Raw genomic sequence first — 15,439 nt, 5'->3', positions numbered from 1 at the left:
GCCTTAGACAGCGCGGACGCTGTAATCAACTGGTCTCAAATTAGTTTATTCAAAACAAAATTAACAGCCGCATGCAAGAGTTTTCAATGGAAAAAGTGAAATAAGGATGTAGGGTACGCTTGGAAATCTGCTTAGGCACCTCTAGTGGTACTGGCATTACAGTTTGAGAAACACTGACTTGCGAAGTTTCTGTCATGTTAACACATGTAACCTGTTTAGATAGATGAAGTACATATTTGAAGTAGGATAAGATTGTGACGAAAATGTGGCCGTGAGGATTCTATGTTAATCTTGTTTATTTACAGTTTATTTTACGTTTCAGTGTCTCAGGTATTAGCGCCGAATGGTTGAGTGACATTTCTAATGAACTGGAAGGGACGTAGAAGGAAGTGGTCATTGCTTAATTAGAGTTACTATACCAGTATTTGCCTGGAGGAACTGAAGAAAATTGTGAAAGAAACCTCAATCAGTGAGGTTGATGTTCCGGCCGAGATTCGAACTGGACACCTCCTTAGTATATGTCAGAAGCGTTATCGCTTGAGCCAATTTGTTCGAAATAAAGTACTTGCATGATAACACAGTTCAGAGGTACGTATACCACACTGTTTTTAAATTTTTCACACACTGCACAATTAACTGTAAAACATTAATTCATGTAGCCTGTAGATTTACAGGTAAACAAAAACTTACATTCAAATACAGATGAACGTTGAAAATATAAATATATTACGGAAAATTGGCATAGATAAAATTGATAGCAACAATCGATATGCAGTAGGGGATAACGCATTCTAAATAACGAATTCCTCATCATTAAGCATGACACCAACAACGCATCCCGTCACGTCTCTTTAGAGTAAATAAATTAACAGTTGAGACGGCATTAAATGGCATTGCAGATTTCTGTTTCACTGAAAGTTTAAATGTAATGAACTTGAATATGTTCGAAATTGTGGAAACTCTTAAGTAAATCAACACTCTAAATTTAATATTGAAATTAGTCTAGATGTAAAAAGTAGTGGACACTGTTAAATAAAACATCGCTCTAAATTAATGATGACAGGACTTTCTCAGATGCAAAAATACAACACTACTATTTTTGTATTCTTCGCTCGTCACACCTTGAAACACAAAACATCATTTCATGCATAACGCAGAACCGTAACTATTGTAGACGTGAACTTGTAGAACAGAACCAACCGGCTGGAAAATTACAGGTAAAAATAGATGTTAATTACATTATGAAACAAGACGCTGTGAGCAAACGTCTGACGCCCTCGTTCTGTGAGATGTTCTAGGTTTCAGTAACGAATGTGAGGATTAAAGCGTGTGTGTTTATTTAACAGCGACTTGTCAGCTGTGTAGATTACGCAGTGTCGAGTGGGAGGGAGCAGTTGGGGAGGGTAGAAGAAAGCCTTAGTGGCTTATTCTTGTCCCGCCTTAAAGGAGGCCAGAGCGGGGTTGCCAGCTGCCGTGAAGTTCGCTGCTGTCGTGGGTGAGAGACAGGCGCACTGTCAGAAGGGAAACACTTGCTAGCGCTGGAAGACGTGAAGTGTGTCAGTGGTGTGACTATGCAATCGTATATGCCATTCATCAACGAGTACTGGCCCTTCATCGCAGCAGGGGTAATTTGCTACCTGGGGGCCAAGTTCCTGTACCAAAGCGCCGTGTCCTGGGACCCGAACCCTGGAGCAGCACGGAGCTACGAAACTCCAGACAAAGGTACTTGTATGTTGATTCAAACTCTGGTTACAGATCCATTATGTTCCGGTCATCTGCTGCTGTTGTGTATGGGTATGAAACTGGCTCTTTCGTCCTAAAAAAAGAAAATACTATATGTCGAGGATTTTGGATATTTGGAGTGTAAGAAAGCTAAAATAGACAAGAACTGCAAACATTTATATACTGACGAACTTCAAAATTTGTACATTCATGTATTATCGTTAGGGTGCTACAGGCAACACGCATGTGGACAGCGAACAACATGTACGACACTTTGGTCTAGAACCCCTGAGGAACTCGGCATACATAGGAAATTAATATTAAAGTGAATCTTATGTAGAGTGTGGAATGGATTCAGCTGGTTCTTGGTAGGGTGCAGTGGCGGAATTTTTTGAACACAGCAATGAAACTTCCGGAACCATACAAGGAACGGAATTGCTTGAATAACTGAACAATTATCAGCCCCCCCCCCAAGAGGTCCTGAGCATGGAGTTAACTAGACAGCCAGTCAGTTACATTACCATATTCACATGTGATAGTTGCACTTGTGAGAGGTGTCAAGTAGAAAATGAAACAGCCACACACATATCCTGTGTGAATGTGAGGCCTTAGCTTATTTAAGATTGCGTCACTTGGGTCAATACTTCATGGAACCAAGTGACTATTTCGACGCCCCCACATACAAAATCCTGCTCTTCATTTGAAACGCAGGATTGCTGAGGGGATAATCAGAAGGGGAAGCACACTGTGGTCGCGGTACAAGGGCCGAGAAGGCCCACCCTTTGTACATTCATTCATTCATTCATTCACGTTCACATGGGTTGAGAATTATGTTCACATCCACCAACCCCCCAAACTTGCACCTGATAGTCTGGCTGGCCGTTGAGGTAATCTTCCTTAATCCTTGTAGAGAAATTGCGGTTTATCAGCTGAGGACCATGTTATGTAGGCTGGTTTGTTGGGTCAGGCCATCTAGGATTGGTGATAGGTAAGCATGGGACTTTGTAATGTTGACTGACAGAGGGAAACTTAAGTGCACATCCACCAGCAGCCAAAATGGATTACACTGGGATTCATCCCCGGCTTCCGCGGTTGCAAGCCGGATTATAATCCTGTTTGAGCTTATCTACTACATTTCTGATCAGTATTGGGAATGCTATTGTACTGGGGCAGAGTAACACCCACGGTTTACAGTTATATCCAAAATTCATATTTTTTAACGTGTTTCTCTCAGCCAGATTTTACTTATGATTCAGGAATTTAAAGACACGTAGACATTCTGACACATTATCGTTTAAACGGAAGGGAGACTCAGAAGACAGATATGTGAATGTCTTTGTGGTATGTGCGCACGGAATGTCAATGAGGAGTTGCCTGTGCATTCAGTTCCATAGTGGCTTGTAGTACGTGAGCACCGAGGCAAATCGATTGAGAATTACTTAACGTACCGAGATGCATCAATCGTTGTGAAATCTATGGTTTATTTACAGTCATGGCTATGCTGAAAAATAAACTAAAATATGAAGCGCAAATATTTTCCAAATGTGATGTTTGTTATTTTACAACCTTCATTTGTTCCCGTGTTTGTTAGTGCGCATACAAATCAATTACTGCAATGCGCATATAAGCTGCCATACTAACGCTTGGAAGAATAATTACTTATTTTTCATGTATTTGGTTAAATGACACCACACAGAAACGTACTGGGAATAAAAACTGCATAGATACCCGTATAAGTGATATCTTATCATGTACAGGCCCCGTTCGCAGTTTTTCAGACAGTTGTTTACACATAATCATCCTCATCAAAACTCCATACACGCTTGTTTGCGCCACCTGTGCTAAAAGTTCATTCCGTCCTGATATCGATTTTAATATCGTAATAATGATATGGCCGATCACAGTGGCCGCGCGGTCTAAGGCATGAACTGTCTTCGTTCGGTCGAACATGGGGATCGTGGGTTCGAATCCCAGTCAAGGCATGGATGTATGTCTTCGTGTATTCTGTGTTTGTGTTGTCCTGTGTAGGTAGCGGCCTTACAACTGGCTGATCCTCCATCCAAGAGTCCTAGGATTAAGAAACTGAAGTGAAACAAAGCGTTTCACAAATGTCCTGTGTTCCAAAGTGGGAACAACATGAAAAAGAGAGAGAGAGAATAATGCTATGAAAGCAGAACAAATCACGAATCTCCCAGAAAAAATCTCATTTACGAAACCGGTATAAAAATTATTAATGTTTTTGTATTTGTTATAAATAAACATATGATCTTCTCTGGTATTACTGTGCAGCTAGACTGCCCAATTTTCAATGATGACGCTTACTGACAATCTCATGAACACAGATATTTGAATTAGAATTTGGATCAGACTCCATCTCATTGTTGTTACAGTGGCAGAGGCGGATGATGGGGATGAGTTTGAAGAGAACGATGGGCAGAATCCAGAACTTTCAAGTGCATTGCCATGGGATCTGGAGCACGTGCCTCTTGAGTTTAAACGTCTGCCAGTGGAGGAGACGATACAACGATCCTTGGAGTTCTACAACTTAATGAGCACTCGGCGTACAGTTCGGTTCTTCAGCTCTGATCCCATCCCTGCTGATGTCATCCGTAACATCATCAGGGCTGCTGGTATGTTATTTCGTGTGCACATGAAACTATGTCTTCCAGATCCCCTTATACTGAGGTGGACATATCTCTCTGTTGGTGTTATTCAGCGTCTTATGATGTGACTACTTAGGTCATGCACTAGACTGAGATAAAGTAGGATGATCGTGAGTAATTAATCGGGAGGGAAACAGTATGAATCCGTCATGACCTATTTTAAGACACTGTCACTTATTTAGTTGTACTATTCTCCAAATATAATTTGAATGATCAAGTCGAGGATAAGGTGGGCAGGGCATGTAGCACGAATGGGGGAGAATAGGAACGCATATAGGATATTGGTGGGAAAGTCAAATGGAAAGAGACCACTGGGAAGACCAAGGCGTAGGTGGGTGGACAATATTAAAATGAATCTTAGAGAGATAGTGTGGGATGGTATGGATTGGATTGAGCTGGCTCAGGATTGGGGCCAGTGGAGGGCCCTTGTGAGCACGGTAATGAACCTTCAGGTTCCACAAAATGCTGGGAAATTCTTGAGTAGCTGCAGAATTGGCAGCTCCTCCAGAAGAGCTCAGCTCCATAAGTAAGTAAGTACATAATACACCTGTCCCCACATGCTTCACTTCGACGCGGTGTATGCCTCGACTAAATTCAGCGGAATGAGTCTTATATCCCAGGGGTACACGGGTGTTGGCTCGCTTACGTCGTTTTTTTGGATGCGGGCTCGATCGGTTAACCCCCTAGCACAGGTTCCACATGAACACGCTCACTCCCTGGCCTCTACCCACTAACTAACTCCTTACCTCCGCTGCTGCTTCCAGAAACCATGTTCTTAGCCATCTCGAACTTTCCACTGGGGGGGGGGCCTTCATGACCAAATGCAAGTACCCCTTCCAGTCTGCACACCTTCTAGAAGTTTCTCGAAGCTTCGATCCACAGGTCCTCCACCCCCACAGGCACGGACGAAAGAAGGTATACCTACTCCCCCTTGAATGCAATGGACTCACCAACCTCCCTCCAGTCCCTCGCAACAAAAGGCCAGTTCAGAGGACCATGAACCCTCCGGGGCATCTCACTTCCACAGCCAAACCCAATCGCCAAGCATAAACAGATAAGATACCTCCGTGAAGGATGCGTACGGTTACAGTAAGTAAGTAAGTAAGTAAATAAGGTACTTATTTAGTCACTAGAGATGGGATTTTGGTTGGTAAGTGGATTTATTGAACATGTATAACTTGTAACTACAAGTAACTATAGCGCTATCACTAATTCACACACTCTACTATTCACTACAGCACGCACTAAGTCTTCTCAGTCTTCATCAGTCATTGATTGGTAACAGCTCCCAACACTGTAGATTCCTCTGCTTCCGTGTTCATATCCTTATGGGTTGCCAACTGTCTCATAGCTCTTCATGGCCGCAACTCCTGGCCATTGACTCCCAGCTGCATCTGGAGATCTGGCCTCTACTGGCTATCGCTGACTAGTACTCACTTCCACCTTGTCTGCAGACTGCCTGTCTTAGAACTCACTCAGAGTCAGAGTCAGAGTCAGAGTCAGAGTTACTTTATGACTGGCAGTTTGCCGCCAAACAGTTCGTCTTGGCAACAAATGCCTTGAAACTCAAGACCAGCAAATTTTTTTCCAACTGAACACTTGCAGTTATAGTCCTCATGTAACATCTTCTCTGACGAGAGGATGGATCTGTAGTTTACAATTGCTGCTGGCCCTCTTCAGCGCAGTCATTCTCAGGTCCGAGTCCCATGGGACTCATGACCATATTTTGCTGTCTCAGATTTGAGACTCCCACAACCTAGACGGCCAGGTCCCCGTATTTATATCCCCCAGGAATAGGGTGGCGCAGTTATACCCCTAGGTACTGGGTTCCCTTTTCGTTGCCTCCTGCGACTCACAGGGCTACGGTGGAGGCATTTGACCCCGCCTCCACACGGGTTTTCTCACTCAATCAAAGCCCCAGTTGGCTCTCTTTATATAACCTCAGCATAAACCGCATATAAAACACCGCTTCCAATAGTTCTTCTATTGTTTCATATGTATATCCGTTGCCAAGGAGACTTGTTCACTGAGACATTGCCTAGCAACAGCAGTCTCTTCTGGTTCTGCTATCCGGGCTTTTAGCAGATATGTCACAACACTTATTGCAGAATCGCTGTGGAGGGATTGCAAAATATCATGAAATCTCAAAGTCGAGATGGCTGACCTGCAGGCTGGCTAAACTGAATCCTTCCGTATACTGGCAGGCATGAAACACAACACTGCTGTGTTACATATTAATTATTAAAGAAAATAATAAATACAAAAATGATCCATACTCAGTTTAATGTTAATAAATATTACAGGTTAATTGTAAGAAAAGTCAGATAAGTTCTTGGCCAAAAAAAATCATATATCTGTACCTGGGATTTGAAAACAGCTCTAGAGCGCGAGTCAAGACACATTATTGCTGTGTGTTTTCAACGATCTCACAATCTCATACATGAAATTACTTTAAGAGCAATCACCATACTTCTTTCTGTAGGTACTGCCCCTAGTGGGGCCCATACAGAACCATGGACATATGTCGTCATATCTGATCCTGAGGTGAAGAAGAAAGTGAGAGAAATTGTAGAAGAAGAAGAGTACATCAATTACACCAAGAGAATGGGTAAGGTTTAATAGGGCACTGATAATAATTAGACTGCCTCCTGGAATCACTGCTTGATGCAGTGCATGCTTTTTCTGTGTATGCGTGTCCCTGCTTATTATCTCTGAACTTACTTAGATGTCGATATTGTTGAAGTAAAGCTAAAAGCTATCCATGTAACAGGCCGTGAAGGCCCATAGGGTTGTGAAACGTCGGAAGTTCCCACATTTTCTCTAGATAATTGACTCACAGATGGCAGTAAGTTTGTTAGCCTTACTCGCCGGCCGCGATTTACCCTCCAGGAAGATTCCTGGTACTATTTCTGTTAGATACTGAGTCGACTCCAGGGCCATAGTGCAGCTGGAAGGAATATGTCAATTAAAAAGAATCAACCTCATTGGGTCTCGAACCTGCGACCTTCTGGCTTGTAGCATAGTGCCTCAACCAACTACGCTACTGCATGCCCCCACTGTTGGCAACATAAGACAAATTTTAAATCAGCACTTTAAACAATCCCTACAAGATACTGCATAGTATTCAAGGTAAGACCGATACTAACATAATTCACAGAATCATGAACATGTAAATATTAGTATTTCTTAAAAATGTGATATTGAACAAAGTGATTTTGATCATAAAATTGAAAATAAAAATCTAATGACTATGAAAATTTTCTTCAGTAGGATTTGATAACTGATGAGTCATTATACATAGATAGGCCCTTGAAATTTGGCATTGTTAGTGCACACGCTACTCAGTCTTGTTTTATACTGTAACCATATACTTGCAGGCTTTCAAATTTTCACTACTATTTTAATAGTGACATAGTAAAGAACTGTATGTTTCATACTCATTGATTTTGGCTTATAAACATTTAAGGAATACAATTTTATGTTGCCGGTCAAGGTAGCTAATACTAACCAAGTAACAAGTCCGACTTTTGAAAACTTAGTTTCTGTTATTAAGCCAAAGAGATGGAGTGGGGAATATTCACACAATCTGAGGAATTCGAAAAGAAAACAGAACATCAATAATTCTTTTTTTTTTTGGTTTATTTTACGAAGCTGTCACTATCTAGACTACAAGGCGTCGAATGGTGAATTGAAAGGACTAGAAAGGAAGCTGTCATGCCATAATTGAATGTTATCCCTGATATCCACTGGAGGAGCTGGAGAAAACCACGAAAAACCTCAGAATAACCGGTATCCTGACAAAAACTCAAACCGAGCACCTCCCAAATACAAGTCTAGAGAGTTACCGCTACACCAACCTGCTCCGTGTCTCCCTTTTTGACGAAAACTTGACACTTGCCACTAGATCGCCTGTAGAGTCTTCTGCATGACTGAGAAATTAACATTTCAGCATATGCCTCTGTGACACTTCTAAGTGAAAATAACTTGGAAAATGGTACATATGTAATCCTTCTGGTTTAGTTAGAACGTGTTGCTAGTTAGCTTTGTATCCTAATTTAAAGAGTGGCTTGTACATTTAAGTTTAATTACCACTGTTTAAACCTCATGAGACCGATCAGCTTAGAAATGATGTCAACATGACTTGATTCGTTTGTCCAATCCTGGAGCTAAGCTTCAGTGTCGTCATATAAAATCTGGAACTGCAGACTGAAACATTACTGCTGTTTACCATCAGTTAATAGCAGTCAGAAGTCTCGCCTCGAAGGTGACGGAAGCTCCTCGATGACTCAATGACATTGTCACGATTTTATGGAGTGTGACTGTAGACGGGTTTTGGATTGATGATCACATTTAACGGACTCTTTGATACAGCGCATAACTGCACTTTACACTACACACATACACTAATGTCCACAGTCATGTCTTCACTAGCCGTTATTTGGTAGCGGCTTCAATGAAGGACGTTCCCCTTCCTCTGGGTTCCCGAACTGCCCACGGCCTCATCTACCAGTTTCTAACAGCAACAGCTCACAATGACTGAGCCCCAGTAGATCTCTAGCTCGCTGACTGCCTGCAACACCCCTGCTTGTAACATCTCGGCATGGACTGCATAGAAAACATCATTCATCTGTTGCTGTGCAATTGTTGCCATGGAAACATGCTTGTTTACGGAGCCTTTACTTAGCAATGGCTGTTGTACAGTTGCTTATTTCGCGGTCATTGCCTAGCAACGGGTCTACATGTCACAATATTTTGAACTTCTAAAGTTAGTCACTTATCACCTTGATTCAGTGTTACATAAATCTTTGTAACCATGATTACCAAAGATGAATGTGAAGAATGCAGTTGGTCTAGCCTAGTCACAGAAGAAGTATACATTTAGATGTTTAGACCCCTATGCATCCCTGCTGGGTCTCCTATTAGTAACAGTCTGGTCATACATCTGTATAACTGGCCAGAAACAGGAGGAGCGCTAAATAAGCCTAGAGAGTTCTGAGCCTAACCAACACATGGGGGGGGATTGTATCTGTACTAAAATGTCTGCCATAGGTCAAGGGTGGGGGGGGGAGCATAGTGTTTCTGTTTAAAATGTTCTGTCAACACAACAGAGCCTAAAACTGCTAAAAGAAAAGGGTACTGTGCAGCATAAAAGATCTTTTAAAATATGAACTTTAAAACAAGAACTTAAGTTGTCCCATCTTTTCTTAAATGTAAGCTTTGGGGGAGGGGGGTTGTTAAACTGTATTTGGTCATGGCCCCACCTAATCAGATGGTCATAAGGTGCCACTGCATTATGTAGCTATTGTGGTATTCTGTGACTTGTGAACATTAACTGATTTTCAAAGAGTGGTCCCCTGAATACTTTTAACTTCTCATACACTCCTTGAATTCACAACCCCTTGCACTCTCCACCTCATTGATGCTATACCCTTAACCCTTGAGATACCATTCTGACATTTCAAAGATAATGGCACCCTACACACTGAGTAAAGACTGTTAGAAGCAATCAAAGGTGTTACAACCACCAGGGCAACAGCCAGTTAACATAATGTAATTACTAATAATATGTTATCATTTTACATCATACATTAATTTAAGATTTATATTATTATGGAACATACTTGAGTCACAGCAGTGTATGACATTTTGTGTTGTACTCCCACTCCACTTTCCCAGCATCTCTTATAGTAGTACAGTACTTTTTAATCAATTACAAATTCCACTTCAAGTAGAAGATATATAGCCACCATAACTTCAAATTGTTGCACAGTTGGTAATCCTACCAGTAGTTTGATATTATTGTGTACAAGGCCATCAGCCTTACTGGTTACAGTCACCCAACTAATTAAATATAAAATGTATGAGCATATGGAAGCGTAGTTGGTTGAGGCACCATGTTATAAGCCGGAAGGTAGTGAGTGCGATCCCCGATGAGGTAATTGGATTTTTTTTTTAAATTTACCTAATCATTCTGGCCACACAATGGCCTTCGGGTTGCCTCTGCTTCTAACAGAAAGAAATAACAGAAATTATCCTGTGGGATAAAGGGTGGCTGACATGTACAGCTGACAACCTTACCATTATATGTTAGCCGATTGTCTAGACGTGGGAGTCTTGATGTTCCACAACTGTGGGTTTTCATGACCCGTAACAGGGATAGCTTTACCTTCTTTTATGTAAAAACAATTATGCATGTTACAGGTGACCAGTGGACTACAGACTTGAAGCCTCTAAGAACAGATTGGATCAAAGAATACCTGACAGATGCTCCATACCTAATCCTTGTGTTTAAACAGCTGTACAGCTTTAAGGAAGATGGAACTAAATGCACCCACTACTACAATGAGATGAGCGTGTCCCTTGCTTCAGGAATCCTCCTTGCAGCCATTCATGTGAGATATTCATTACTGTAAACCTTACACAATTACCAATTTCAGCAGGATTACTTCAGGCACTCTGAGTATGAACATACTTTACCAAACACAATACCTCATAATTAACCATAACTCCAAATCCACCATGAGTGGGGAATTTCTTGGCTAGCTGCAAAACTATCAGGTTCTGTGACTGCTCGCAATCTTCATTCAGAAGTTCTATGTAGCCTATCAGTCCATCACCAACATCATAAAATCTACTCATCAATAAATAACCCATAAAAGAAACATAAAAGTCTCCCATTAGACCCTATGTTTATCATAATATAAATCAGATTAAATGAACTAACATTAAGAAATAGCATTTCCTTCAAGTATACAATGACTGTAAGCCATGAATCATGTGTGGGACCAAGTTGTGCTATAAGGAAATTTTATTTAGCTACAGAAATAATTTTGCTATTGAACTGTAACATTACTCTTTAAATATGTGGTTAACTGCATAGAACTTTCTTTTACCTCAAAATATTTCATAATTTGCAATTCTTCCTTACTGTACCATTCTTGTATATGAGAAATGACTCCTTCTAGAATGAATGTGAACTGTGTTCCTTAACTGTTTGTGGTTGCAGTATGCGGGGTTAGTATCCTTGACTAGCACTCCACTCAACTGTGGACCTGCTCTGCGAACTCTAGTTGGAAGGCCAACATCTGAGAAACTCACACTACTGCTGCCAGTAGGCTACCCAGCAGCTCATGCTACAGTACCAGACCTCAAACGGAAGCCACTCGAAGATATCTTGGTGGAGATATGAATTTAGGCTACTAGAGAGAAATAACAGTTTCAGCATTTATGTATTGCAAGAGTCCAATATCTGTCATGTGCCTGGGCAGTACTAAACACCACATTTTAATCACCTGTGTCATAGATTCTTATGACAGAATTTTAATGCCAGGTTTTTATCTGAAGATTGGACTTCCATAAGAAAACTATAATTTGGATCACATATATTATTCAATTTGTGGTTGATGACTGCTGTACTGGTGCTATGAAGAGGAGGATGGAGCAATATGTGTTCCAGATGGTAAAACAAAGTGGAAGCAGCTGCACTGCAAACCTTATTTCACCTAATTTTTCATCAGCTCTGTAAGGGGCAGAGCAGTAAACATAAGATTGAAACAACCTCACTGCTATTATGAAAATGAATCATAAACTAAAAACAGACTTGGATAAAAATTATGTTTCAAATATTCTCAGCAAAATTGAAGGGTACAAAATAACTGGTTATAATACATGTATGAAATGAAAACAAACAGAATACCAGAGCAGCACTAGGATACTAATCACTGGGTTGAACATATCCTGAATGCCTGAAGAAAAGATGGAGACCAGTTGTGTCTAGAGGTTAGAGGAATGGGCAAATAAGTCTAATCCAGAGCAATGATAACGAGAAAATCAGAATATTAGGGTTTAATGAGCTAACAGGGAAGCACAGTTAAGTTTTTTAANTAATGTGTGTGTGTGTGTGTATATATATATATATATATATATATATATATATATATAGAAACGAAGAGCCCTTTATTCCTAATTCTGCAGCTGAAATGAGAATAGTTGTGAATTAACTTGGAAGTCACAGTCTCATGCCCTTGTTTCAGCTTTTCAGATTCATGTAATTCCATATTTTATTCCATCAATTTATTCTTCTAGAACATTTACACAAATCCTAACACAATGAACAAATATGTGGGACCAACTAATTGTTCTAACAGCAATGTGATATTCATAATATAATTTTACAACAAAGATATTATAAAGATTATTGCACTTTTATGATTATCAAACGTTTAATGAATCATACAAATAATTACAAGCTCGCTGTCTTTTGGTACTAAGTGTCCATACTAGCCTCAACTTTGGCACTGCCTCTGATTGTAACAGCACAGCTGCCAGGACTGCTTGAGAAATGCCATATTCAACTGGACTAGTACCATACCCTTATTATCTGAAACTAAGGCTGTCATAATTAACTGCTTTTTTAATTACAATCTGTTTCCTTCTGTAAAGACATATTACTGCTTCTTAAGCTCAGAATGCAGAATTTTAGCTTCAAATATCATATACAATTATTGTATTCATGGTATGTAAATTCAGTAAAAGTAAAGTAAAGCTATCCCTGTACCAGGCCGTGAAGGCCCATTGGGTTGTGAGACGTTGAGGGTCCCACACTATCCAGACAGTCGGCTCAAAGATGGCAGTAAGGTTGTCAGCCTTACGCGCCAGCCACGCTTTACTCCCTAGGAAAATGTCAGCCTTACGCGCCAGCCATGCTTTACTCCCTAGGAAAATTATTTAATTAATTCCTTGTACTCATTTCTGTTAGAGGCTGAGTAAACCCCAGGGCCTAATGTGGCTGGAAGGATTAGGTCAACTGAAAAAAATCCAATGACCTCATCGGGACTTGAACCCATGACCTTCTGGCTTGTAGCATAGCACCTCGACCACTACCCTACTGCGTGCCCCATGTAAATTCCGTACTACCACTTATTGAAATACTCAGTTTTAAAACCCTCAAACTTGAGTTTCTAAAAGAAACTCTTCAGTTGAACTTTCTCCAAGTTTGAAATTAAATTACATGTTTATTATTCATTTACAAATACATTAGTTGGTATTTCCTGAGTCATGTATAGTAATATTAACCAAATAAGCTTCTGAGTACTCAGTTCAATTAGAAATACCCTATAGAGAATCCCAAGAGCTGCAGTTAGAACTGACATATGTTAGCATGGGTTCTAACATTGTTTATATGTACTGACTGCCCATGTTTACATAAAACATAAAGGCAGTATTAAAACACGAATTTTGACTTGTAATTCACAGAACACACTGTTACCTACAAATTACAGGATACAGTTGATCATATAGTTGCAAGATGCAGAGCACAGTGTAACACACTACATACAGCCCTTCTCTTTTTCTTCTTCCTTCAACATTTTCACTTTCATGTGGGTCACCTAGCAACCAAGCCCCTGTATCTATCTCTGTCTTCCCAAGCTCCTCCTGAATTTCCTCCCATGTTTCTCCTTCCTTCTGTCCTTCTGCATGACAACCTGTTATCCCCTTCTTGATCTCAGCCTTCCTCTTTTGTTCAGATTTGGATTCTGTGTTCAGTCATTCTTAAAACTTGCCAATACAATCCTACTCTGTTATCTAATTTATCTTCAAAAGTATTTATATCCATTATTAAACTATCTCTAATGTTTTCACTTCTCACTCACCCTAAGTTTTCCCATCTATAAAAAGTAAAGCTATCCCTGTATCAGGCCGTGAAGGCCCATAAGGTTGTGAGATGTTGAGGGTCCCACACTATCTAGACAATCGGCTCAAAGATGGTGCCGGCCGCGCTTTACTCCCCAGGAAAATTATTTAATTAATTACTGGTACTCATTTCTGTTAGAGGCTGAGTAAACCCCAGGGCCTAGTGCGCCTGGAAGGATTAGGTCAAGTGAAAAAATCCAATATTTTCTTAAAATATTACTTCAGCTGCCATTAGTCTACTAATATCTGCCTTGGTCCATGCTTATGTGTCTGCTTAATTTTTTGTTATCTGCATGCAGTAACTTAAAATTCTTCACTTTATTTCATTATTATTACATTTTATCTTTTTGATTAACCTTGTACTCAAGGTTATCTTCATAAACATACAACTGATATTTAATTAAATGTTTTTATACACCTGCCTTTTGGAATAATAATTAGTTTCATAATATTTAATATTTAAGCATCCTGTTCCATCAATATATCAATAAATGAACTCATTTCATTCTTTCAATATACTAATAGGGAAAACAAATGTGAAAATATTCACTTAGGACTGAAATGTTAATCGGCAACAATACACAACAGACTGATCAAATTTCAATCAGTATGCAATAAATAAAAAAAATGTTTTCATAACACTGCAACCTATTAATGTTTATTTTTAAGTTGCAATACTAAGTGTCTAAACTTTTGATAAAAATGTTCTTGAATTCTGTTTGTAGTTATACACTACATGTTTTGACCTTAAATGGTCATCATCAAGTAACATAAACACATCAGTTAAAAATATCTCTACTGGAAATACAAATTTTGTTAAAACATATGTATGAAAATGTGAAGAGAACACTGAATTAGTTCAGATCCAAATTAAATTTGATTGAACATGAGTATAAAAATGGGCAATACTTGTCCCAATACACTGCCATTTTGAAATTATAAATTGTGATATGACAATGAAAGAGCTGAATCTTGAAATTGTGCAAGTGTCATGGAGGCATCAACTGCTATGCAGTGGCTTTTTAAAACATGTTTCTGTGGCAATGACGATGTGTCCACGTCAGAAGCATGACTTTCTAATAGGTCTACAACAAGCCAATATAAAGAAGCACATCAGATCAGTCAAGGGATGCACATCTCAAGTGTTGTGAGATAATAAAATACTGCCAGCCAGCATTACGGTGAGCCCCAGAGTCAACGACAACATAACGTATTAGGGAGAGTCTGTAATTTGAGTCTGTAACCTAGCAGTGAGTGGATGACAAATATTGTGAACACCACAAAGTGTTGCATTCATGTAGACAGGAGATGACAAATTCTATTACTAAACAGAACCCTCTGTACAATCACTATCAAATGAC

General features: G+C 39.9%; 1 protein-coding gene across 1 annotated transcript; it reads left to right on the top strand.

The window, feature by feature from the left end:
- Positions 1–1,471: 1,471 nt before the first annotated feature.
- LOC111861339 (iodotyrosine deiodinase 1) lies at positions 1,472–11,744 on the top strand. The gene is made up of 5 exons (XM_023845817.2): positions 1,472–1,722; positions 4,113–4,352; positions 6,868–6,993; positions 10,587–10,777; positions 11,392–11,744. The coding sequence occupies exons 1-5, from the start codon at positions 1,572–1,574 to the stop codon at positions 11,572–11,574; spliced, it is 891 nt and encodes a 296-aa protein (XP_023701585.1). The 5' UTR covers positions 1,472–1,571; the 3' UTR covers positions 11,575–11,744.
- Positions 11,745–15,439: the final 3,695 nt, after the last annotated feature.

Source organism: Cryptotermes secundus, unplaced genomic scaffold (genome assembly GCF_002891405.2).
Source record: "Cryptotermes secundus unplaced genomic scaffold, Csec_1.0 scaffold230, whole genome shotgun sequence".
In the NCBI taxonomy this organism is placed as follows: Eukaryota; Metazoa; Arthropoda; class Insecta; order Blattodea; family Kalotermitidae; genus Cryptotermes; species Cryptotermes secundus.
Note: the sequence above shows the minus strand (reverse complement) of the source record. Positions and strands in the feature narration are given on the sequence as shown.